The 21,914-nt window shown below is 50.0% G+C and overlaps 1 protein-coding gene across 3 annotated transcripts in view; it reads left to right on the top strand.

Annotated features, from left to right (window-relative positions):
* Window positions 1–21,914, top strand: part of LRP4 (LDL receptor related protein 4) — a 118,032-nt gene that overhangs the window by 82,186 nt on the left and 13,932 nt on the right. For 2 of the 3 annotated variants that reach the window (XM_054027713.1, XM_054027715.1), the window contains exons 6-32: window positions 879–1,007; window positions 1,505–1,624; window positions 1,755–1,880; window positions 3,860–3,985; window positions 4,456–4,590; window positions 4,783–4,908; window positions 5,843–6,073; window positions 6,325–6,481; window positions 7,079–7,296; window positions 7,690–7,866; window positions 8,960–9,085; window positions 9,885–10,093; window positions 11,024–11,105; window positions 11,757–11,862; window positions 12,999–13,200; window positions 13,547–13,736; window positions 13,992–14,123; window positions 14,880–15,020; window positions 16,017–16,103; window positions 16,320–16,491; window positions 16,591–16,753; window positions 17,031–17,256; window positions 18,525–18,828; window positions 19,588–19,806; window positions 20,200–20,334; window positions 20,537–20,645; window positions 20,969–21,113. In XM_054027713.1, the coding sequence (XP_053883688.1) occupies window positions 879–1,007; window positions 1,505–1,624; window positions 1,755–1,880; window positions 3,860–3,985; window positions 4,456–4,590; window positions 4,783–4,908; window positions 5,843–6,073; window positions 6,325–6,481; window positions 7,079–7,296; window positions 7,690–7,866; window positions 8,960–9,085; window positions 9,885–10,093; window positions 11,024–11,105; window positions 11,757–11,862; window positions 12,999–13,200; window positions 13,547–13,736; window positions 13,992–14,123; window positions 14,880–15,020; window positions 16,017–16,103; window positions 16,320–16,491; window positions 16,591–16,753; window positions 17,031–17,256; window positions 18,525–18,828; window positions 19,588–19,806; window positions 20,200–20,334; window positions 20,537–20,645; window positions 20,969–21,113 (4,293 nt within the window). The remainder of the gene's footprint in view (window positions 1–878; window positions 1,008–1,504; window positions 1,625–1,754; window positions 1,881–3,859; window positions 3,986–4,455; window positions 4,591–4,782; window positions 4,909–5,842; window positions 6,074–6,324; window positions 6,482–7,078; window positions 7,297–7,689; window positions 7,867–8,959; window positions 9,086–9,884; window positions 10,094–11,023; window positions 11,106–11,756; window positions 11,863–12,998; window positions 13,201–13,546; window positions 13,737–13,991; window positions 14,124–14,879; window positions 15,021–16,016; window positions 16,104–16,319; window positions 16,492–16,590; window positions 16,754–17,030; window positions 17,257–18,524; window positions 18,829–19,587; window positions 19,807–20,199; window positions 20,335–20,536; window positions 20,646–20,968; window positions 21,114–21,914) is intronic. The other variant, XM_054027714.1, reaches the window with a different exon arrangement.

Below are 21,914 nucleotides of genomic sequence, written 5' to 3'. Positions count from 1 at the left end.
CTGCCCAGGGTGAGAGAGGAATTCAGTCTCCATTGCACTGAACTCTCCAAGAATTTCTTGGCGAGGGCACCTTCCTGTGCAGCACCCGGCTGTCCCAGAGCAGGGCACCGGGCAAACTCTTGACTCTGAATGTGCCAGGTCCTGCGCAGGGTCAGAGTCTGCTGGGAAGGATTTCAGTGATTTGGAGCAGTTTGTTTTGGCAGCATGTCAGGGGAAGCAACGCTTCAAAGGCCTGGTGCAAACCCGGGCACCTTGCTGCTCCACTGCTTACCTTCCCATCACATTTCTGAGTCCTTAAAGGAACAGTCCCATACTTCAGACCTGCAGTCTGACCTCCTACCTTGAACCTCAATAAGGTGAGGTTCATCGCACCACAAAGGCTGACTTTATTCTAAGAGGTATAGGGTTGGGTCAGGCTTGTTGCTTTGAATCCACTCCTCACCCTACTCCGACCCCTTGAGGTATTATATAAGCTTTTATTATAGGGCAGTATGGTCTAGTGCTTTGACCACAGAATGAGGGAGTTAGCACTTCTAGGTTCTGTCCCTGGCTTTCCCTCTGTTGCTTCACCTCTCCATGCCTCAGTTCCCCATCTGTAACTCAGAGATAAGCTTGGAGATGAGGATGGATCTCCGGGTGGTGCTGAGTGGGTTGGTTCCATTGCATGAAGATGTCAACAGCTTTCCAGTGAAGTGTTTGAGTCCCAGTCAGTGCTGTGGATATGCTCAGGGCTGGAGGGAGGGAGCGAGCCACTTGTGCCCATGCACTGCACCTGCTGCATTGGGTGCCTGCCAGGCCCCTCTTGTTCCCACCAACATAAGCATAAACTGGCTTGGTCCCTGCCCTTAGCCTTTCCTTTTCCTTGGTTTCCTTGTTAGCATCAGATGTTCCAGCCACAACCTGTAGCCTGGAGGAGTTCCAGTGTGCCTATGGACGCTGCATTCTGGACATCTACCATTGTGATGGAGACGATGACTGCGGGGACTGGTCTGATGAGTCCGACTGCTGTGAGTCAGCAGCAAGGGAGAGTAATCCCCTGGGTCCCCCCGGCAGCTGGTCCAAATGGGAGGATTTGGCTGGAGTTGGGGAAGGTGTCCCTCCCTAGTGCCCTGGCTGGAATTGGTTGGGGAGGGACACTGCCTAGAAGGAAAGTTTGGTTTTGTTGGCCTGGGTGGCAGGGTCATTGTCTAGCCAGGAGCCCTAGATACAGGGGCTGAAGCATTCCTGAATGGGTCAATTACATAAGAGCGACCCTACTGGGTCAGACCAATGGTCCATCTAGCTCAGTATCCTGTCTCCAACAGAGGCCAGTACCAGAGCTTCATGGGGAGTGTACAGAACAGGGCAGCTGGAGTGATCCACCCAAGTTCCCTTTCTTGCTTCTGGCAGTCAAAGATTTAGGGTTGCCCTGAGCATGGGGTTCACGTTCGTGCCAGTTGGACGTGAGGATGGCCTGGGGGGAATTGAAATGCCTTGGTACTAACGTGCTGTGCCCTCTCTGCAGCATCTCACCAGCCGTGCCGCTCCGGGGAATTCATGTGCAACAGCGGCTTGTGTATCAATGCAGGCTGGCGGTGTGATGGCGACTTTGATTGTGATGACCAGTCAGATGAGAAGAACTGCAGTGAGTGCCTGGGATGCCAGGCAGAGGCCTGGTCTGTGGTGGTGATATGGAGTGGAAGGGAATTAGGGTATGAAGCTGGTGGGTTAGATTATAATTGCTCTGTATAGCTGTTTTTCCTTTGTTTCCCCAGCCACATCCATGTGCACAGCTGACCAATTCCGCTGTAAATCTGGGCGCTGTGTCCGTCTGTCATGGCGTTGTGATGGAGAGGATGACTGTTCTGACAACAGTGATGAGGAGAGCTGTGAGAACACAGGTAGGTCTTGGCAGGGGTAAGCTGCATTGTTTGTTACAGCTAATGGCTCTGAATTAGACATCATAGGTAGCTAAGCATTGATTCCTCCACCTCCCCCTTTGCCCTCCCTTCAGCAACAACTTCTGGTATGGAGACTGCACTTACTGTATTAGTCAATAACATCCCGGTAGATACTGACTGAAGTTCAAGTGTCCATGCTGATTGTTTTAGAGCTATCAGCTGTTGTAGGTACCTTTGTGCAGGAGACGCTAATCGTGAAAACACAATTGCACATGTAACCACAACTACAAGGAGTCTGATAACACCACTGGTCCTCACCCCAGTAATGAAGGTATCTAAACAAAAAGTCAAAGGAATGATGACCACCAAGAAACCAAACCAAACCTGCAGTACCCCTGAAATAAAATATCAGGGTTAGGATGAATTGATACATCCAACACTATAATAAAGCCAACTTTTTGGAGATTCTTCATTAATCAGCCAAGACCTACCATAAATATGGTGAAGGTCAGTTGATAACAGTTAACTGATGGGATACAATATGCACACACTGTAAAATGTCTGAGGATTTGTCTGGCCAGGAATGTTACCTAATGTTCAGCGGCTTATAGTAAAGTTGATATTTAAGAGTCCAAAACTGGTGCTGAAATTTGGCTCAGTGGAGAATTAGTCTTACCAGCTATGAAAAAAGGACACAAGCACCTTCTAGACACGTAATTGCCAGTGCGACAAAGTTGATCAGTTGGTGTTGCTTTAGTCTGTCTAGTAAGCTATTTGAAATCACAAATCCAGAAATAATATGGCATCTTTCTGTCAGTTATAATGAACAAGTTTCAGATGTCAAAATGGCTCATTTAAACTGTGGCTCTGCTCTGAAAAGCGACTCTGTAAATATATTGTTGGATTCCAGGTTTGTGTCTCTATCTGGGTCTTGTATTGGTGCCCATCACCATAGTCTCTTGATTTTTTTTCTTCTCACACATCACTTGTAATAAAGCTTCTGGAGGCCAAATTATTTCATCAGTACATCTGTGGAGCCCCATTGCCTTTCACAGTTTTGCACAGGTGTTACCATAACCAATTATGCTGATGATTTACAAGAAGGAATCGGTTCCAGCTCCCTCCCTCTGAGCTGGGTTGGTTCTGCAAGGCTAACTGGAGTAAATAGCAGTCACAACATATTTTAGTAACTTGGCTCATCAGATCTGACTCTGATGATTAAGATGATCCCATTTTATATAGTGCTCTTTTACAGTAAAAATTAATTTCAGATAATAAAAGGAGAAAGAAAGGTCCTGGATAAAACTGCACAGCGTCTCCCTGCCATCAGCAGAAACTGAAGTGTGTGGCTCACTTGTGAAATCCTCTTTCCACAGATGACTTTTCAAGGCTTTGTGTAAACCCTAGTCCAAATCCATCAAAGAGCTTTCCATATAGAACAGGGTAAAACTCTGTTTTTGACAAACGTAAGATTGCATTAGGGTGACATCTCATGTGATTAAAGTGGGAGGAAAGCGTGCAGGCTAGCTCTTTGGACACATGTTGAGAAGGGGCCCAGGACGCTTGTGGAATCTGGCATTAACAGGAATTAAACTGTGATCTTGCACTCAATCTGAGAGAAATAAAATATCTGGACTTCTTCATAGAGTAATACTTGGCACAGTCTGGAGGGGAATCTGAGGTCCTCTGAAGCAACACAAGGGAGGAGGCAGTAGTAGGGAGTGTAAAGTGAACCTAAGCTGCTTTCCCAAGATCCACAGAAACGTAAAACAATAGGTTCAATCTAATTCCAAAAGAGAAGACTGTAATGAATGTGATGGAGATGCAGTAATGTAGCACAGCCAAGGGGTAAGGGGACTATGCACTCCTCTTTTCTTCTTTCTGCCGTGGGACTTGCTGTCCTGTGCAGCAAACCTCTGCTGAGCTGATCTTGTTTGAATCCTAGTTCTGGGTATGTGACTTCCCTTCTGCCCCCACAGGGAGTCCCCAGTGTGCCCCTGACCAGTTCCTTTGTGGGAACGGGCGCTGTATTGGCCAGAGGAAGCTGTGCAACGGTGTGAACGACTGTGGAGATGGCAGCGACGAGAGTCCCCACCAAAACTGCCGTAAGTCTCCCCATTCCCAGCACCTCATGGTTGAGCTGGGTAAGGTGGGGGTCAACCCCTGTGATATTGAGCCATGTGCCTAGGGAAAGCGATCCTAGTGATCTTAATAGGAGTTATGAGGAAGAGACCCCAGCAATGGTTCCTGGGGTGATTGATGTGCAGGCTTAGAAGAGGGAGTGAGGGGAGCAATTGGAAGATTAATCCTGTGCTGTCTACAGCTGAATGTTTTTTCAGAGAGTGAATCCCAAAGGTTCCTGCTCCATCTGCCAATGCACAGATCTTGGGAGGAATTGTTACCCTTTGTCTGAGTGGAATGTTGCTGCCACCTAAGGGGATGCAGCCTTCTGCAGGATATGTCTCCTCCCTTCAGGGTTAGCCTTTTCCACAAGCCTGCTGCTGTCTAACAGCTGAGCATAATAGCAGCTGCCTTGACTCATCTCTGTCCTCTTTACATGTTGCTGCCCCTACAGGTCCACGGACAGGTGAGGAGAACTGCAATCTCAACAATGGGGGCTGTGCCCAGAAGTGCCAGATGGTGCGAGGGACGGTGCAGTGCACCTGCCACACAGGTTACAGGCTGCTGGAGGACGGCCGATCATGTCAAGGTGAGCAGGCAGGGTCAGTCATTCCATCTCTCCTCACTGCAGCAGTAAGGTACTTGCAGCTGGAGGTCTATGACAGGGATGGAAGTTGGAATACGGACATAGAGACAGAGCAGCAGGGAGATGTGGACAGCTCCTGGTAGGGGTGGGATCTTGGTGACCTAATTGTAACTTTGTTCCCTTGCCCTTTTGTAGATGTGAATGAATGTGCTGAGGAGGGTTACTGCAGCCAGGGCTGCACCAACAGTGAGGGTGGCTTCCAGTGCTGGTGTGAGCAAGGCTATGAGCTTCGCCCGGACAAGCGCAGCTGCAAAGCTCTGGGTAAGAAGGAACTATCAGCTCTAGAGTGTGTGCATGCGTGTGCACACTCTGGTAACTCAGTTCAGTAATTCTTTGTTTACGTGGCTAGGTGGATAAGTCCTACCAATATGTAAGAGAGGTGGGGCTCTCAAGTCTGTGTCAGAGATGGTATGATCTGCCTAGGACAGAGATTCACCCTCCGGGTTTACTGCCCAGTGGTTGGTAGCTGTGTAGTGCCACAACACTCTCTCTGCTAGAGTCAAGCCCAGCTCCTCTCCTTCTGCTCTCTTGTGTCCCAGACCCTGCAGCAGAAAGAATTTCTCTGTCATGCTGGTTGCACAGTCGCTCCTCTATGGGTTTGGACTGTGCTTTGTAACCAGAAATAGAAACAGACTCATGATCACTGATTCTGTATTGGCAAGACTCTGCTTTATGTTTGCATATTTCATTCTCTGAGTATGGACACTGTGTGCTTTTAAAGACACACATTGTTTTCACCCTTGGTTCCTTAGCTCCCCTAATGTAGCATAGCTCAGCAAGTGCTGTTGTACACCTACTCACAAGACAAAACCAAAAAAAAAGAAACAAAAAAGGCAGCCCCTATCTGCTAAGCTTGCTCTGGCTGTCTAGGACTGACTGTAACTGTTGTCTCACCTCTTCCTTTCAGACCGTAAGCTGTGTTGTAGAGGGGGAGGGCGGAGTACACCATATGCTTGTGATGGCAGGTGCTTGTGTCTGCGGGAATGGCTGATGGGGCTGATGTGAGACGCTCAGGCAGGGGATAGGGTTGATCAGCTCTTGGTGAGCATTTGCAAAGTGCTTCAAAGTTGCCCATCCCAGTGTCATTAGTGGGAACACCCACCTTGTCTCCTCTTCCCAGTCCTTTACACCCATCAGTTGGCTCAGGAAGTGACCAGTCAGATTCTCCTCATGCTCTCTTCTGTGTGTCCCTCAGGGCCAGAGCCAGTGCTGCTCTTTGCCAATCGGATTGACATCCGGCAGGTGCTGCCTCATCGCTCGGAGTACACCTTGCTCCTGAACAACCTGGAGAATGCCATTGCCCTTGATTTCCACCACAGCAAGGAGCTAGTGTTCTGGTCTGATGTCACACTGGACCGCATCATGAGGGCCAACCTCAATGGCAGCAACGTAGAGGAGGTGGTGTCCACAGGGCTGGAGAGCCCAGGTGTGTGGCCAGCAATCAGGGCAAAGGCATGGGAAGTTGACCAGACCACACAATGTGGGAGTGGAGGAAGAGAGAGACAGCTGGGATGTGTCCCCTGTGTATGGCTCTCCTTGAATGGGAATGGTGGAGGGTACTCTCCTCCTGGAGTTTGAGGCTTGGCCTGAGGGATTGAAGGAGAAGAGGAATTGTTCCTAGCAGCATAATCTGCCCTTCTTGGTTTTGGTCTGTGATTAATTCTTCCCCTTGGCTAGGTGGACTTGCCATTGACTGGATCCATGACAAGCTGTACTGGACAGACTCCGGGACGTCTCGGATTGAAGTGGCGAATCTGGATGGCACGCACAGAAAGGTGCTTCTGTGGGAGAACCTGGAGAAACCACGAGCAATTGCGCTCCACCCCATGGAGGGGTGAGTGGGGGCTTGGGGCTCCACTAACTCCTCTATTGGGGGAACCCTCCAAATTAGTGCTTAATTTGTGCCAGGGCTGACGCTGACACCTCTAGGCTTGGAAGTTCATAGCCCTGACATCTCTGGGCTTGTCGAGTCAGTTATGAGAGTAAAAAAATTGCTTGAGTCCTGGCACCTAATTGGTTGAGCCCCGGCACCTCTTTCTTTACAAATTAAGTACTGTTCCAAATACATGGGACTGAGCAGTGAGGGCCCTATCCTTGATCTAGACTTCTCCTTGTTTCCTGGCCCAGGGCCTCCTCTGTGCACACAGTATTGCTTTTGATCACAGGGTTAGGGAGCCTTACGAAGCAGGAGGCTCCAGGCCAGGATGCATCCAGGGAAATGCTTGCCCTTTCCTTGGGTCACTGCAAATTGAATCCAAAGAGTGTTGCATGGCAGGCTGGGGCTGCTCTCGCTTCCCCTGTGACTGAGACCCAGTCCCATGGCTTGAGGTTACAAAGCCAGCTTGTTCTCTCCCTTGCTGTGAAGTGATGCCTGGTGCCATTCTTAGGGCCTCAATTTCCTAGCCTTCAGGCCTCTCCTTCCCTCCTCTAGCACCATCTACTGGACAGATTGGGGCAACACACCTCGCATTGAATACTCCAGCATGGATGGCTCCAATCGACGCATCATTGCTGATACGCACCTCTTCTGGCCCAACGGGCTGACCATTGACTATGCTGGGCACCGGATGTACTGGGTGGACGCCAAGCACCATGTCATTGAGAGGGCTGACTTGGATGGGCGGAACAGGAAGGCTGTTATCAGCCAAGGTGAGAACTAGGCTTCAGCTGTGGGGAGAGCTATACTGCATCAGGAAAGATATAGCAGTACAGAGTGAGCTTTGGAGCAACCTGTATGAGGGCTGCTACATTTACTTTCCATTCCCCCAACTCCCCAAACACCACCATGGAGTGAGTCTGCCATACTTCTCCCATCCCTTGGGGACAGGCTCTGCCCCTCTCCTCCCAGCCCTTGAAGAGAAGCAAAGTTCTTTTTGGTGAACGCTGGATTTGGCTCTGCTGAGTCTGTTAGGATCAGAGACTCCTGGGTGTGCAGGAGCGCCCCAGAGGGACAGGCTCAGGGGCTTTCCTCTGCTTTTCTGCTAGTCTGGCTTTCCTGAGGTCTGAATTAACCTGTATGTCTGTGCTGGACTCTTGCTGCAGGCCTCCCACACCCCTTTGCTATCACAGTGTTTGAGGATAGCCTGTACTGGACGGACTGGCACACCAAGAGCATCAATAGTGCCAACAAATTCACCGGCAAGAACCAGGAGATCATCCGCAACAAGCTCCACTTCCCCATGGATATCCACACACTGCACCCTCAGCGCCAGCCAGCAGGTAACTGCAGAGGGGGCAGGGAGACACATCTGCAGAGGGAAAGCAAACCAGCTGGGGACCTGTCACTGCCCAGCTTCTATGGCAGGGAGAGTCCAGGCCTGGGACTCAGGGATACTGTTCTATCCACTACTCACTATCTCCCCCGTGAGGCCCATGCATGACCCCAAGCTTACCTCTGCTACCAGAGTCCAGTACTAATTTCTCCATCCAGCAACTTTTGGCTTGATGTTATTTCAAGGCTCTTTCTCCAGTTGTTGGATGGGTGTACCACAGCCGCCCCTTCTACCCCTCGCCGCCCCCTCTCGCCGCCCCCCCGCTGGCACAGGGGGACAGTTGCTTTCTGATCGTGAATGTTTAGGGCAGTGATCCCTAAACAGTGTACCCCCCTAGGGGAGTGCGGAGGAATGTTCGGAGGGGTGCAGTGGGGCCTGGGCCAGCCCCGCCCTGCTCCCAGCTCCACTCTGGCACCACCCCCAGCCACTGGCTCCTGACCACAGTTCCACTCCTGGCCACAGCGCAGCTCTGACCACAGCCCCGCTCCTGGCCCCAGTTGCAGCTCCGACTGCGGCCTTGCTCCCAGCCACAGCTCTGCTCCCGACCGTGGCCCCTGGCTCCCAGCCTCAACCACACACCTGTTCCCGGCCGCGACCTCAGCTGCAGCACTGGCCCTGCTCCCAACCATGGATCCCAGCCCTGACTATGGCTCCCAGCCCCAACTGCAGCTCCTGGCAGGGGGATGTGTACCAGGAAAGGGGAGAATGCGACCAAAAAAGTTTGGGGACCACTAGTTTAGGGCTTGTCTACACACACGTTATTCTGAAATAGTTACACCACTCTAAATTCACTCCCTACCCTATTCCAGAATAATTTTCCTATGTAGACAAGCCGTTTGTGCCCATGTCCCTGCAGGGCTAGTCTACGTGAATGGGCAGGAGGTCCAAATAGCTACCCCAAAGTAGAACATTTCCCAGCTCTTGCGTGTGCGCCTACATGTCCCTCTCTGCCCTTCCCACCTGCCCTCACCCCTGCTATGTCTCTTGCTCTCTTTACTGGTTGCCTTATGCGTGGTTGTTTTTGTTTTTGGCTATTTGAGCAGGGAAAAACCGCTGTGGGGCCAACAATGGGGGCTGCACTCACCTGTGCTTGCCAAACAGCAAGGATTACACCTGTGCCTGCCCCACAGGCTTCCGCAAGACCAGCAGCCACACCTGCGCTCAGAGTAAGTGGGGTGGGATCGGAGCCTGCATGTCACAGTCCCAAATGCTCCCAGTCTCAGATGTGCTCACGCAGCCCCACGTCCCATGTGTAGAAGTGGGTCAGAAATCTGCGTAAGCAGCAGCTGTGTCACTTCCAGGCACAGGGTGAGAGGGGTGCAGCAGAAAAAGCCTTTAGAGGAGGGTAGGGTAACATAAGAGGTCTACTGTAAGCTCATGTCATCCTTTTGCACCCCCCTACTGAGCACCAGATTGGTGCAAGATGTATGTTTGCTTTGTATATCCATTCCAGCCTGCTTACAGCAGAGGTAGTGCTTATGCCACAATGTGTGTCCACAGCTGAATGGGTGTGTCACCTGGAAACTCCCACATGAACTGCACCCTTTGGCCTTTGTGAGCAATGAATAGCTTAATTCCAAGGACTGCAGGGGAGTTACTCCTGATTTACAGTGTTCTCAATTATAGGAGAATTAGCCCCCTTGTTTCCTGGAATCACAGATGATGGCAAAGCTACCTGCTGTAGGTCAGATCTGTGTTCCATGTAGGTTCCAGATCTGATGGGTTTGTTCCATGCAGTGTGATCTCTCCCACCCCCAGGAAACAGATTCCCATTACTATATTCTCCTCCTCCTCCCCACCTCTCCCCCCCACCCCCCATTCCCAGCAGTGAGGGCCTGGCCTGTGACTCAGCATTGAGTGGTGTGTATGCAGTGGAGCTCCGATGTAACAGGAGAATTGTCTGTGTTTGTCACTATGTTGTTGAACTTAGAGAAATTAAAAGAAGACCTTTCGACCTTTGATCAGGTCTTGACAAGTTCCTGCTTTTTGCCCGAAGGATGGACATCCGTCGGATCAGCTTCGACACAGAAGACCTGTCAGATGATGTCATCCCCCTGGCTGATGTGCGCAGTGCTGTGGCTCTGGACTGGGACTCCAAGGATGACTATGTCTACTGGACAGATGTCAGCACCGACTCCATTAGCAGAGCAAAATGGGATGGATCAGGCCAGAAGGTACAATATTCTGTAGATGTGAGGTTACCAGGCCAAGCAGCTTCTGGGGATCTCAGCCTTCTGTGTTAGCAACAGAGGGTCCTGTGGCACCTTTAAGACTAACAGAAGTATTGGGAGCATAAGCTTTCGTGGGTAAGAACCTCACTTCTTCAGATGCAAGACTTGCCCACGAAAGCTTATGCTCCCAATACTTCTGTTCGTCTTAAAGGTGCCACAGGACCCTCTGTTGCTTTTTACAGATTCAGACTACCACGGCTACCCCTCTGTTACTTGACAGCCTTCTGTGTTGTGAATCTGGCTTGAGGTTTCTGTATGAACCATTGGGGCTGTATCAGCCTTCTGGGGGTATGCTACCCTGGTCCTGTCCAGGCCCACATTAGTTTTGGCTCGTGTTAATCACTGGTGATCCAAGGTGAGCTCTTAGACCTTTGTGTGTCCTGTGTGTGCACCTCCTTGTCTGGGACTCCCTGCAGTTAGGGCAAGAGAGAACATTGATTTGTAAATACCCAGCTACGGCTTCGATTTTTCACAGGCAGAGTCTCAATAAAACACAAACGAACAAGGTTCTAAATCCCATTTTCCCTGGCTCAGCAGGAACTGAGAGCGTGGCAGGGACTGTGCTTTCCCGTGAGTTACTTTCTGGGCATCCCCTTTGGCTCATGCTCAGGCTGCCATTGACAGAGCTCAAGAGTTTGACGGTTGGGGAATGAAATAAAGGTAGAAAATGGGGGTGTCCAAAAGCCATTCTTTAACTGACATGTTTGAATTCTGAAGTCCTCAACACTTTTTCTCATGTGGATTTTTCCTGCTTGGATTTTGCTAGCCTGAGTTGTTTGTGTTGCTGGCAGTGGGACAGGCGGAGAGCCAGGCTCAAGGACTTTTCTCAAGGGAGTTTCTTGTTTGCTGACCTTTGTTTTGGTTCTTGCTCAGGTTGTGGTGGATACCAGCTTGGAAAGCCCAGCTGGACTGGCTATCGATTGGGTCACCAACAAGCTGTATTGGACTGATGCAGGTACAGGGGTCTTATGCTCTCTACAGGGTGTAATCTTCTTCCCTGTTCATAAAAACTCAGTATTAGCTTGGCAGCCTGATCTGTTTCAATGTTGTCTTTCTCCATTTGGCAAACATGGGTTCTCCTTCCCCATCTTTCTGATGAAGCAGGAACCAACTTGGCTTCCTGTGTTACTTCTACTGGGGCTCTAACCCCATTGCTGATGTCTGCAGGAATGTGTATGTCCGAGGACAACAGCTGCCCGCTGCAGAGGGCTCTCACTTGAGTTTTCCAACCACGTACCTCAGGACAGAATGGTTAGAATCTGGAGGATATTTCTGCCAGAGAATTAGAGTTCTGAGGTATGTCAGGAAGGTATCCCCCGAGACATCCTCTGGGGGCTAGCCAGATGCCTGTGATGGTCTGGTAGAGCACTTCCTCCCAGCTGCACTGGGTTTCAGCAGTTGCTGGGGTTGGGAAGTTGAACGTGAGAGTTCTCTGCTGAGTAAGTCTGTTCCACACTCACTTCAGGCCTCTCAGGTCAGGTGAGAGGATAGCAGGCAGGGAAACTGAATCACTGTATCAATGTTGGTTTCTTCTGTCTCCTGAGGTTCCAGAGGTCTTTGATTTTTCTCTCCTTCTCTGTCACCCCCGCTCTCCTGATCTCTGTAGGAACAGACCGGATAGAGGTCTCCAACACAGATGGGACCATGAGGACTGTACTGATCTGGGAGAACCTAGATAGACCACGAGATATTGTGGTGGATCCTGTTGGAGGGTGAGAACTTCTTTCCTCTTGGGATTACATGGCAATAAATTCTGTCTCTCTGAATTGTTTGGTTTTGATTCATTGTGCCATTGCCCTTATATCGGACACCTTGGGGCTTTAGAGAGACCCACACCTAGAAAGGCCTCCATAACAGGTCTACCAAGGTCTGAAAAGAAGAGCCTGACTTGTGGATGCTGGTGGCATTGATAAGACAAGCAGCAGGCACTTCTAGAACAAGCAGCTCAGAGTGATAGCTGTTATTTTGGGCCTCATCCAACTCACACAGTGTAAATCAGGAGTAACTCACTGAAGTCCATATAATTACACTAGTGTAAAATAAGTTTGAGAAGAGAATGAGGGCTTTTATTTATTTATATAGTGTGTTTTTCATTCCATGTTGATGCTGAGTTCTTGTGAGGGCCCTGCTATCTGCTTGGCCATTAGGTTAATCTGAAGACAGAAGTGAATTACAGTGGCATATCACCAGCTAAATTAGTGCAAACATTTTTGGTCCCAAGTGAGCTGCAGAATCATGGGCCCAGGAATATCATATCCAGTGAGTGTGTCTCCCAGGTTTCATTCTCCCACAGAAAGAAAATCTCAAAATATCAGGTTTGTAGGAAGTGAATTGTAATAAAAGCTTCTGCCTTTGAGCCACAGGACCTTGCAGAGCCAAGCATCAGACTAGGTTGGGTGGCTGGGCACAAGCCCAGCAGCTCTTGCTTCCCAAGTGCTGGAAGGCTGGAATAAATCTGCACCATTCTCTTCTTTGGTGTTTACTGGGAGGCTGATGCAGAGCAGTTCTGCTTCCATCTCATGATTGCAGGGATTTGAAGACAGTTAAGAAATATCTTCTTAAGGCAACAATAAGGCAACTTGCTTCTGCATCCTCTTTCAGTCTTACCATCTCTCTCCTCCTTGCCAGGTTCCTGGCAGAGGAGGGGCTATGAATTCTTGACCAGGACAATGTGTATAAAAAGATGGCAGGGCCCTAGAGATGGAAGTACAGATCATGTTAGCCTGACACTGTTTCCCTCTGGCTGCTGAAGGCACCAAGACACTTGACTTTTCTGGCTAATGGTGAGCAGCTGTGGGAGCAGGAGTAGGAGTGCAGGTGCTCACTTCCCTTTGGGCCCTGTGTTCAGGTTCATGTACTGGACTGATTGGGGAGTCAGCCCGAAGATTGAGCGTGCTGGTATGGATGCCTCCAGCCGCCTGGTGATCATCTCCTCCAATCTGACTTGGCCCAACGGGCTGGCCATTGACTACGAGTCTCAGCGCCTGTATTGGGCGGATGCTGGCATGAAGACCATTGAGTATGCCAACCTGGATGGCAGTGAGAGAAAGGTAAGAGAACCAGGCCAGAGGGAAGGGGAGGCTGGGATGCTGAGTGCCTATCCTAGAGGACAAAGTGCTGGCAGGAAAGAATGGCATGGGTCAAATGGAAGTAAAGTTCCCAAATCAAGACATTGTCAGCTACTTGTACAGAGAGAAAAGAGCCCCCTTTATGAGTGCAAAGTATGTGGGCAGCCACCTCTCCCACACCAACCTTTCCCCACCTTGATGCTACCAGGCCATTTACATATCACCTTTGTTGTTCTCCAAGCCCCATCCATTCTAGGGAATGATTGGAGGTGTGGGTGGAAGCATCACCATGTGATTTCCTGAGGACTTTTGTTTTGGGGGCTGACAGGTGCTGATTGGAAGCAATCTGCCCCACCCATTTGGCCTTACTCTTTATGGTGAGCGGATCTACTGGACAGACTGGCAAGCCAAGAGCATCCAGAGTGCAGACAGAAGGACGGGGCAGGCTCGTGAAACACTGCAGGATAACTTGGAGAACCTCATGGACATCCATGTTTTCCACCGGCACAGACCTACAGGTACAGAGTCAGCCTCACCCCCATGGGGAGCTCTGAACTCACCCAGGCTCCTGCTGCCCTGCACATCTGGTGAGGGAGTGAGTGTGTGTAATAAATCCCTATTGGCCTCTTAAAGAGAGTGTGTTCCCATACCCCCAGCCTGCATTTCTATAGCTGTTGCCCACTTCGATAGTGACCGTCCCTCCACGAACCTAATGCTGAGCTCTTGGGTGTGTGCCTGTGCCTGATGGTTTTCTCCTTTTCCCCCCCCTTCAGTACGCACAGCATGTGGAGTTAATAATGGTGGCTGCAGCCACCTGTGCCTCCTGGCTCCTCTCCCTAAAGGTTATAGCTGTACCTGCCCCACTGGTATCAACCTCCAAGCTGATGGCAAGACCTGCTCATCTGGTAAGTTTCCTCTGTAGGGTTCTTACTGCAGTTGGATCTCAGGCCCCACATCCCACTCCTGGTCCCTTGGCACAAGTTACTGGAATCCACTCCTCAGGGGACTTGGGTGTGACTTCACCATCCTCGGCCCCTTGAGAAGCCCATGTAGTGCTTGTGCCCTCAGGACTGGTGGTAAAAGTCTGTGGGTTGGCTTGGGGTGCCCTGGGAGGGATGTGCGGAGATTAAATTGTCCAAAAGGAAAACTTCACCAACGTGATGCCATATGGTTCATCTGTATGTCTGTCTCTCCGATAGATCTATCTTGAGTTTGAAGTGGGCTCAGTCCCTTCCTGGAATGGTGCTGTACTCTATAGTACGGCTAAATAAAGCCTACTCCTCCCTTCACAGCCACCTTCCCTTTCAGTACCATGAAGAGTCTTGGCTTCAGGCCTTTGAAGCAATAACTCTGTATGGGTCCCATCTTGTTCACCTCAGTAGGAAAACTGGTTTCCATTCCCGCACAATTAACACTTCTATTAGGGCTTTCCCTTCCCACCCCACAGGTAACTAGAGAACTGTTCTGTGTTATTCAGTGGAGTGGAAGAGTCTTTCTGCTTGTGGTATTTCAGATCTAAGATCTTCCCTTCTCCTAAAGGCTGAAGTTGTCTCTTGGGTGGCTCAAGGATATGATTCAGCAGATGGTGTCCCAGGGACAGTTGGCTTGACCTTCTCCCTGCCCTTCACTGACACTGTTGGTCTATCCTCAACTTTCTGCAGGGATGACCAGCTTCCTGATCTTTGCCAGAAGGACGGACATCCGCATGGTCTCCTTGGATATCCCATATTTTGCAGACGTCGTTGTCTCAGTCAATGTCACTATGAAAAACACCATTGCCATTGGAGTGGATCCCCAGGAAGGTCTGAACTGCCTTGTATATCTAACCACATTCAACACTGATTATTGCAGGGCTGCAGCTCTCAATTGGCAGTGTCTTTCTGAGGGAAGGCACTGCCAGTGGTTCACTCAGTGTCATAAACGTGGACAGATGTAGGCTCCCGTTTCTCCAATGCATGCTGCATAGATTCCCTTCCTTCACCACTGTTGTGATTCTAAGACAGGCTCCAGCTGGCTGACATGCAGGGCTAAAACCCCAACTAGCTGGTCCACTGAGACAGGCTCACATAGTCTGAATTTAAATAATTTGCTCTCCTATCTAAGTCTTGTTAATGTAAAGAGAGCTGGGCTGGTGGCTGTTGGTTTACACTGAGGGCTTGTGTACACTCAAAATGCTACAGCAGCACAGCTGATGGGAGTGGTTTTCCCATCGGCATAGGTAATCCACCTTGCTGAGAGGCGTAGTAGCTCAGTTAACAGAAGAATTCTGTCTGTTGCTCAGGGCTGCAGATTTTTCACATCCCTGAGCAATTTAACTGGTTTGACTTAAATTTTGAGGATTGACCTGGCCTGTGTATCTGGCATTATATGTCTGGGTTGAACCCCATTTTGTGTGGTGGGTTAGAATGTCTGACTCTTGTCCTTTGGGACCCTCCTGAAAACCAGACATGGGTCTGATTACACTATTGGTCAGTAACATTTTAAATAATAAACTGCATCATTCTGTACAGGGACCTTTTCAAGAGCAGCCGGGAGCTCCCCAGAGGCAGTGCTCCTCACCTTTCACTATGGCACCTCCCTCTGGGAGAGGCTGGAACTGGAGGAGCTGTGGCTTTTCTATCCCTTTAACTGGATTACCGTGGCTCTGTGTCCTGTGTCACTGGACTCTGACAGACCACTGGATTGCATGACCCTGCTGCTCTTCGGAGTAATCCAGGTGCCTATAATCTCAAGGAGGCCTGGGGCTATTTGAAGGAGTTTGCTGATTTTTTTTTTAATTTTTCCTATTTTCCTACCAGGAAAGGTTTACTGGTCAGATAGCACGATGCGGAAAATCAGCAGGGCTGCCCTGGATGGCTCACAGTATGAGGACATCATCACCACAGGTGAGGGATGGTTTGCAGAGTGCACCATATCTTCATGTGGCAGCCTGGAGGGGGATTCCTTGGGTTTCCAGCTCTAGAGAGGTCAGAGGTGGAAGTCCTGTAGGTATTGTAGGGGGAGCGCTCCCAGACTTGAGTGATGAGCAGGGGTAGTCTCCTGGGTTATCTGATTGGTGTTGAAGGATGAGAAGTTACCTTGGTACAATTCTGCTTTCTCAGGTCTGCTGACCACAGATGGGCTGGCAGTGGATGCTATTGGCCGCAAGGTATATTGGACAGACACGGGAACCAATCGGATTGAAGTGGGCAACCTGGATGGATCAATGAGGAAGGTTTTGGTTTGGCAGAACTTGGACAGCCCAAGAGCAATTGCATTGTATCACGAGATGGGGTTAGTGCTGGCAGGGGACTGTCTTGAGGGAGGAGGCCTGGAGGCATTAACCTCTTTGCTGTTTCTCTGATGTGTTCTTGGCTTTCCCCTTTTCCCTAGATACATGTACTGGACAGATTGGGGTGAGAATGCCAAGCTGGAGCGCTCTGGCATGGATGGCTCAGGACGCCTGGTGCTGATCAGCAACAACCTGGGCTGGCCCAATGGGCTGGCAGTGGATAAGGCTGGATCGCAGCTGCTGTGGGCTGATGCGCACACAGAGGTTGGTGTCTTCTCTTTAACAATTCCTATGGGATTAACATTGGAGCCTTGGTATCCTAGAGGCCGTTTCTGAAGCCCCCTGGTAAGGTGTCAGAAGAGAAGAGGACTGTGTGGAAGCACTCTGAGGCTTCCTGTGGGCTTGGGCTGTTGGGGATGGTGGACCAGAGCCATGTTGCTTGCTTGGACTCCAGTCCCAGCTTCACACATGCTTGTCTTTGCTCAGGACATTATCTAAGGGAAAGGACTGAGCAGGGCGTTCCTTCTTGCCCCTTTTCTAGCGCATTGAGGCTGCAGACCTAAATGGTGCAAACCGCCACACCCTGCTATCCCCAGTGCAGCATCCCTATGGTCTCACCCTACTGGACTCATACATCTACTGGACTGACTGGCAAACCCGCAGCATTCACAGGGCTGACAAGGACACCGGTGCCAACGTCATCCTGGTGAGGGCAAACCTGCCCGGCCTGATGGACATTCAAGCTGTTGACAGGACACGGCAGCTTGGTGAGTTTCCAGGCTGCTTTGGAGCCAGGAGCATCATCAGGCCTTAATGACTAGAGGGGCCTCGAAGCTGTCATTGAGAGGGATCTTCTGGTGTTTCATTGGGAGATCACGCAGGGCCTAAAATAAATTCCTTCTCCAACCTCAGTCCCTTCCCTGACCCCCTCCCACAGTAACTGACTGACTGTTTCCATCATCCACCCAGTTACCCAGGTGCACAGTCTTGGTGTCATTTTTGACTCCTGCTTCCCCTGCTCTCCTTACATTGAGGCTGTCACTCAGTCCAGCCCATTCTCAGACACAGCAAATACTCAAATCTACTGCTGCTAAACTGCTGTTTTCATCACATCCTCCTCCTCCTCCTCCAATGTCTCCTTGGCAGTGTAAAATTCCTTACCCTACCCTTCTGGGGCCTGCACAGCCATTCCCTGTCTCTAGTTCATTTCCCATCCTTACTGTTCCCTCACTCTGCTGGCTTGGTTCACTGGAATGTGCCTCCTTACCTTCTCCTACAGGCAGCTCTTGGCCTCTTCTCACATGGCGGGAACATCCTCCGTAACACTGTGCAGTATGCAACCCCACTCCCTCCTCAAGACGTGCTGCTTTTGGTCAGCATCCCAGCCCCACTCCCTCATGCTTACTCCAGCCCTGACACCGCCCTTGTCCCGTACCTGTTGCCTTCCCCCTTGCTTCTGCTGGACTTTCCACCCTTACACTAAATATATATAAATTTATTAATTAAAAAAGTCTGACTACTCCCATGTTAAAACTAAATATGCAAACCCACTAAGAAGCCATTAGCTTAACGTGGGCCTACCTAGCACCCCTGCTGCATGTGTCTAACTTAGAATGGAAACTTCTGGGCCAGACTGGCTAGGGGTGGCTTTTTATGCCACTCCTTCACTCTTCCCAGCTAGGGTCTTGTTGCTGTTATTGCAAATAGCAGAGCTAAACTGGAATCACATGATCCTCAGCCGGCCAATGGAAACCAGCTGTTTGCTCTTTCTTCCATTGGGAAATTCTGATATCAAGGGGTACAGGCCAGGGGACTATCCCTACTGGACCCCCCACATCCACTGATCCCTGGAGAGCACAGTTGAATCTTTGGGTAAATGTCCCTCTGTGGTGACCTACAATCTAGTCCTAGCAAGGATGTGCTTGGAATGAAATCAGTTGCCAGTGACTTGTGTGTTCATGCCCTGTAAAGAGATGGCTTAGGTCTCTGGAAACATGGAGTCAGGCTGATTTTTTCCTCTCCCTTTTTCCCAAAGGCTTTAACAAGTGCAGCATAAGGAATGGTGGCTGCTCCCACCTCTGCCTGCCCCACCCTGCTGGCTTCTCCTGTGCCTGCCCCACCGGCATCCAGCTGAAGAGCGATGAGCAGACCTGTGACCCCTCTCCAGAGACCTATCTGCTCTTCTCCAGCCGTGGCTCTATCCGACGCATCTCACTGGACACAAATGATCACACTGATGTGCATGTCCCTGTCCCAGAGCTGAACAATGTCATCTCTCTGGACTATGACAGTGTGGACGGCAAGATTTACTACACAGATGTCTTCCTTGATGTCATCAGGTAGGTGCCCAGGGGTAAGTGGCTGCTGGGCACCCAGCCTCTCGGCTGAGATTTTTTGCGTTGTTGGCTGCTCTTATAGATTAGACTTTTCCAGTAGGTGGAGGTGGTTCCTGCCTGAAGGGCTGAGAATGTAGTGATGGTGCAGAGAAATCATGACTGGAGCAGAGAAAGTAGATAAGGAAGTGTTGTTTACTATTTCTCATAACAGAAGAACTAGGGGTCACCAAATGAAATTAATAGGCAGCAGGTTTAAAACAAATTAAAAGGAAGTATTTCTTCACACAACGCAGTCAACCTGTGGAACTCCTTGCCAGAGGATGTTGTGAAGGCCAAGACCATACCTGGGTTCAAAAAAGAACTAGATAAATTCATGGAGGATAAGTCCATCAATGACTATTAGCCAGAATGGGCAGGAATGGTGTCCCTAGTCTCTGTTTGCCAGAAACTGGGAATGAGTGACAGGGAATGGATCAGTTGGCACTGGCCACTGTCAGAAGACAGGATATTGGGCTAGATGGACCTTTGGTCTGATCCAGTAGGGCCATTCTTATATTCTTACGTTATGTTCTTATGATACTTGCCGACAGCACACAGAGCAGTTTGTGTTACTGAACTAATTGTTGGAGGCACATTTAGCCTTCATAGTAACTGGGGGTAGGGACTGTTGGTCCCATTGATAGAGAAGAATGGCACAGGGAGACTTGAAGGATCATGAGGAGCCCTCTTATGCCTTATCCTGTTTGGCACTGATTCCCCCAGGCGGGCAGACCTGAACGGCAGCAGCATGGAGACGGTCATTGGTCACGGGCTGAAGACCACGGATGGCTTGGCAGTGGACTGGGTTGCCAGGAACCTGTACTGGACGGATACAGGTCGCAACACCATTGAAGTGGCCAGACTGGATGGTAGCTGCAGAAAAGTGCTTATTAATAACAGCCTGGACGAACCCCGAGCAATTGCTGCCTTTCCCAAGAAGGGGTAGGTCTAGGGCCAAGTGGAGGGGAAGATGGGGGAGGTCAGGTTGTACAAGGCCAGTTCAATGGGAGGGAGATCTGGGAGAAAGGAGGGATGTGTGGTCTAAGTCTGGCAGGTTTCCGGAGACTGGGCTGCTTGTGCATGGAGTGGGATGATGATAGCAACTGGGGAAGAGTTAGGTCCAGCTGGGAGTGATGGGGGCCAAGATTGGGAAAATGGGGTGCGGTAAATCAACAAAACTGGAACTTTAGTGAAAAATGTAGACTCAGCTGTTTTAGTCCACAAGTAAAGCTTTTAGTGGACTTAATAATGCAAAGTCTCAAACCTGTCCCTCTGCCTCCTCCCCCATCCCCCAGGGGCTTACCCGTCTCTTGCATCTGCCTTTTCTCTGTTCAGGTACCTCTTCTGGACGGACTGGGGTCACATCGCTAAAATTGAGCGGGCAAACTTGGATGGCTCTGAGCGCAAAATTCTAATCAACACCGACCTGGGCTGGCCCAATGGACTGACATTAGACTATGATACTAGAAGGTCAGTGCAAGAGTGGGAGTGATGCTGTCATACCCAGGAGAACTGAGTAAGATATGTTGTGCACCTGAGCCTTTTTAGCTTGATCCTCTGAAGTGTTTTGCCTGATGTGAGGCATCTTGAGTGACTCAGAAGTGAGGAGTGTGAGTATGGGTGGAAGACTAACCATGGGGCTTGGTCTCATCTCTTTTCCCTGTCTGTACAGGATTTACTGGGTGGATGCGCATCTTGACCGTATCGAGAGTGCTGATCTCAATGGGAAGCTACGCCAGGTGCTGGTCAGCCAGGTGTCGCACCCCTTTGCCCTGACACAGGTAAAGAGGAGCCCACGGGTAGTGGTGAATGCAGTGACTGCTGTACAGCCAGGCTCCCTAGGGGATAGTACAGACTTCTTGGGTATATATGGGGTAGTGGGGGATCTGGTGTGTGCTTCTCTGGTTTGGGATTTACCTAGGGCTGTTCCTAGGCTAAGCGGCTCGAGGAGGTGGGGGAAGCTTCTGATTGACATTGAGAAGAGGGAAGTTAGGCTGGGAAGGGGCTTTGTCTGGAGCCCTAAGCCCCATGAATACTCTTCTGTGCAGTTCTTTTATATATGTGGCCAAGTGCTCTAATGCATTTGATTTTTCCCTCTGAGCAGCAGGACAGGTGGATCTACTGGACTGACTGGCAAACCAAATCTATCCAGCGAGTGGACAAATACTCAGGCCGAAACAAGGAGACTGTCCTGGCCAATGTTGAGGGGCTAATGGATATCATTGTGGTCTCCCCACAGAGGCAGACAGGTATATGGGGTGATCCTAATTGCTGCCTCTGCTAGTTGGTGCCAAACAGGCTGCAGGTATCCTGGCATATTTAATGAGTGCAGAGTCTACCCAGAGAGCCCTTACCCTCCACCCACCCCTCTCTGTGTGCCCTACAAACTGTGACTCTTCCCTCAGTCTTGTTGGGGCACATTCTCTGCCTCTTTGAGATTTCAGCTGAGGAAACCTATGTCAGAACTTCCTTATAGCTGCCTGTCTTTCTTCATTCAGGAAGGGCAGGCAGGGAAAAAAGGGAGAAGGAATTGCATTGTACATCCAGAATATAAATTCTTGTTCTGAGGTCCAGAAGGAGGTGAGAGGAAGGCTCGTTGAAAGTCTCTGGGTGAAGATGGGGGGGGGGGGGGGGGGGAGAAACAGGAGCAGTGTCATGGTAGGAGACTACTACAGACCATAATCAGGAGAAGGATGAAGCATGTCCAGAACAAATAACAGAAATACCAAAACACAAGACCTGGTAGTAATGGGAGACTTGAACTACCTAGATGTCTGTTGGAAAAGTAACACAAAATGGCCAGTAATTTCATGGAATGTGTTGGGGACAACTTCTTGTTTCAGAAGGTGGAGGAAGTAACCAGGGGGCAATCAGTTTAGACTTGAGTCTTACTAATGGAGGAATTGGTTGCAAATCTGAAGGTGGAAAGCAACTGGGGTGAAAGTGATCATAAAATGGTAGATTTCATGAGTCGAAGGAGTGAGAGCAGCTGAATAAGGATGATGGACTTAAAAAAAAAATCATACTTTACCTATCAGTTCTCTGAGTTG

This window comes from Malaclemys terrapin, chromosome 4 (genome assembly GCF_027887155.1).
Source record: "Malaclemys terrapin pileata isolate rMalTer1 chromosome 4, rMalTer1.hap1, whole genome shotgun sequence".
Lineage (NCBI taxonomy): Eukaryota > Metazoa > Chordata > Testudines > Emydidae > Malaclemys > Malaclemys terrapin.
This window is presented reverse-complemented; position numbering and strand designations above follow the sequence as displayed.